Raw genomic sequence first — 1,507 nt, forward strand, 5'->3', positions numbered from 1 at the left:
CCCCCCCGGCTCTGCGCATCAACCGGCTGTCACACCCTCCAACCCCGCAGGGTTCCGACTCCGCCCCCGCGTCGGTCCGAGCCTCAGCTGAAGGCAACTAAAACCGGCTGCCACTGACATCGCAGCAATTATCCATCTACGATTGCTCCCTGCGTTCACTCTTTGAAATCAACAAGCAGGTGGAAGAAGTGCCTTCTGTTTTCCTCAACTTTGCCTAGTCCCAGACGCCCTTATTTTTTTTTCCTGGGTGTGGCCCGCCCAAGACTTTCTCGTGCGCTCTACCCCTTAACTGACACCCAGGTTCCGAGATCCCACCGCCGTGGCTTGCAGGGTCTGAGCGCTGGGCTCGGTGGGCAACAGAGTGTGCGGTAGCCAGGCCCCCGCCCTCCCTCGGGTTTGCGCGCCCCAGCTTCTGGGCTCACTGCAGGTTCTTTCCCAACCGCGAAACGCATCCGCCCACCTCCAACCCCAGCGCCGCGCGGCTCACCCATGCCGGCAGATGCTGGCCCAGGAGCTCGCGGCTGATGAACTGGCGTTCGTTGTTTAGGAATTCGAAGGCGGCCTCCAGGCGCCCTAGCTTCCCGCGGCGGTTCCGGCGCCACAACATCCAAAGCAGGGCCCCAAGCAGCAGCCAGGTTACGCTGAGCCCCAGGTAGCCGGCTAGGTAGACAGGCGCCAGGTAGAACAGCACGCGCACCACGAAGGTGTAGAGCTCCGGCAGCAGCTGGGTGGACAGGCGCAGCTCGGGGCCCGGCGCGCGCTGGCTTCTTCCCTGGCCGCCGGGGCCGCCGGGACCGCCAGGGGCTCCAGGAGCACCAGGGGCGCAGGGCTCCTCCGCTTGCATCTCGTCGCCGCCGTCTTGCCCTCTTCAAGAGCTTTGCCCAAGCTCAGACCTGTGCGCCCCGACGCCTGGGCACATCTGTACTCCTGGCGCGACGACCAGTCGGCCGCGCTCTCCTGCCCTTTTGGAGCTCTAGACTCTCGGCCCGATATTGGGGGGCCGGGCCTGGCAACACCCCGAGCAGGGCGGGGCCAGCGCGCGCCGCGGGGAAGTCGGAAGTCTCTCCACCCCCAGGGGCGTGCCCAGGTGAAAGGGGCGGGGTCAGGCCTCCTGGGACTGGGTAGCAAGGGCATCCTGGCACTGTTGCCACTGGGGGTGGACTAAGTACTGCCCCAGGAAGTTTATGACTCATCAAGGTTATGTGTATAACTGACTTATCATGGACAAACATCACCTAAAGCCTGCTTCCTACCACTAGTGTAGTCCAGACACCTCAGCTGAGCAATCGAGGCCTTCCAGTGATTGGACGCCCACCCTGGCCTCTGCAAACCCCAGGATGAGCCTAACTCTGCATCTGGACCCTGCAACTGGCCCTGAAAGCCCCAACTCTGACCCTTCCTCTGCCATCTGTGAAGCGTGCATCTGGCCCCCAGCACAGCCAAGCAGAGCTCAGGGTCCCTTCTGGACCCGTCAAACCTCTCTGCCCCACTGCAACCACTCCTGCGC

The 1,507-nt window shown here is 63.6% G+C and overlaps 1 protein-coding gene across 4 annotated transcripts in view; it reads right to left on the bottom strand.

Moving 5' to 3' along the window:
• Esyt3 (extended synaptotagmin 3) overlaps window positions 1–1,016 on the bottom strand; it is a 46,634-nt gene extending 45,618 nt beyond the window's left edge. For all 4 annotated transcript variants that reach the window (XM_048794331.1, XM_048794330.1, XM_015487002.2 and 1 more), the window contains exon 1: window positions 488–1,016. In XM_048794331.1, coding sequence (XP_048650288.1) covers window positions 488–844 — 357 coding nt within the window. In that variant the 5' untranslated portion in view covers window positions 845–1,016. The remainder of the gene's footprint in view (window positions 1–487) is intronic.
• Window positions 1,017–1,507: the final 491 nt, after the last annotated feature.

This window comes from Marmota marmota, unplaced genomic scaffold (genome assembly GCF_001458135.2).
Source record: "Marmota marmota marmota unplaced genomic scaffold, marMar, whole genome shotgun sequence".
NCBI classification, from domain to species: Eukaryota; Metazoa; Chordata; class Mammalia; order Rodentia; family Sciuridae; genus Marmota; species Marmota marmota.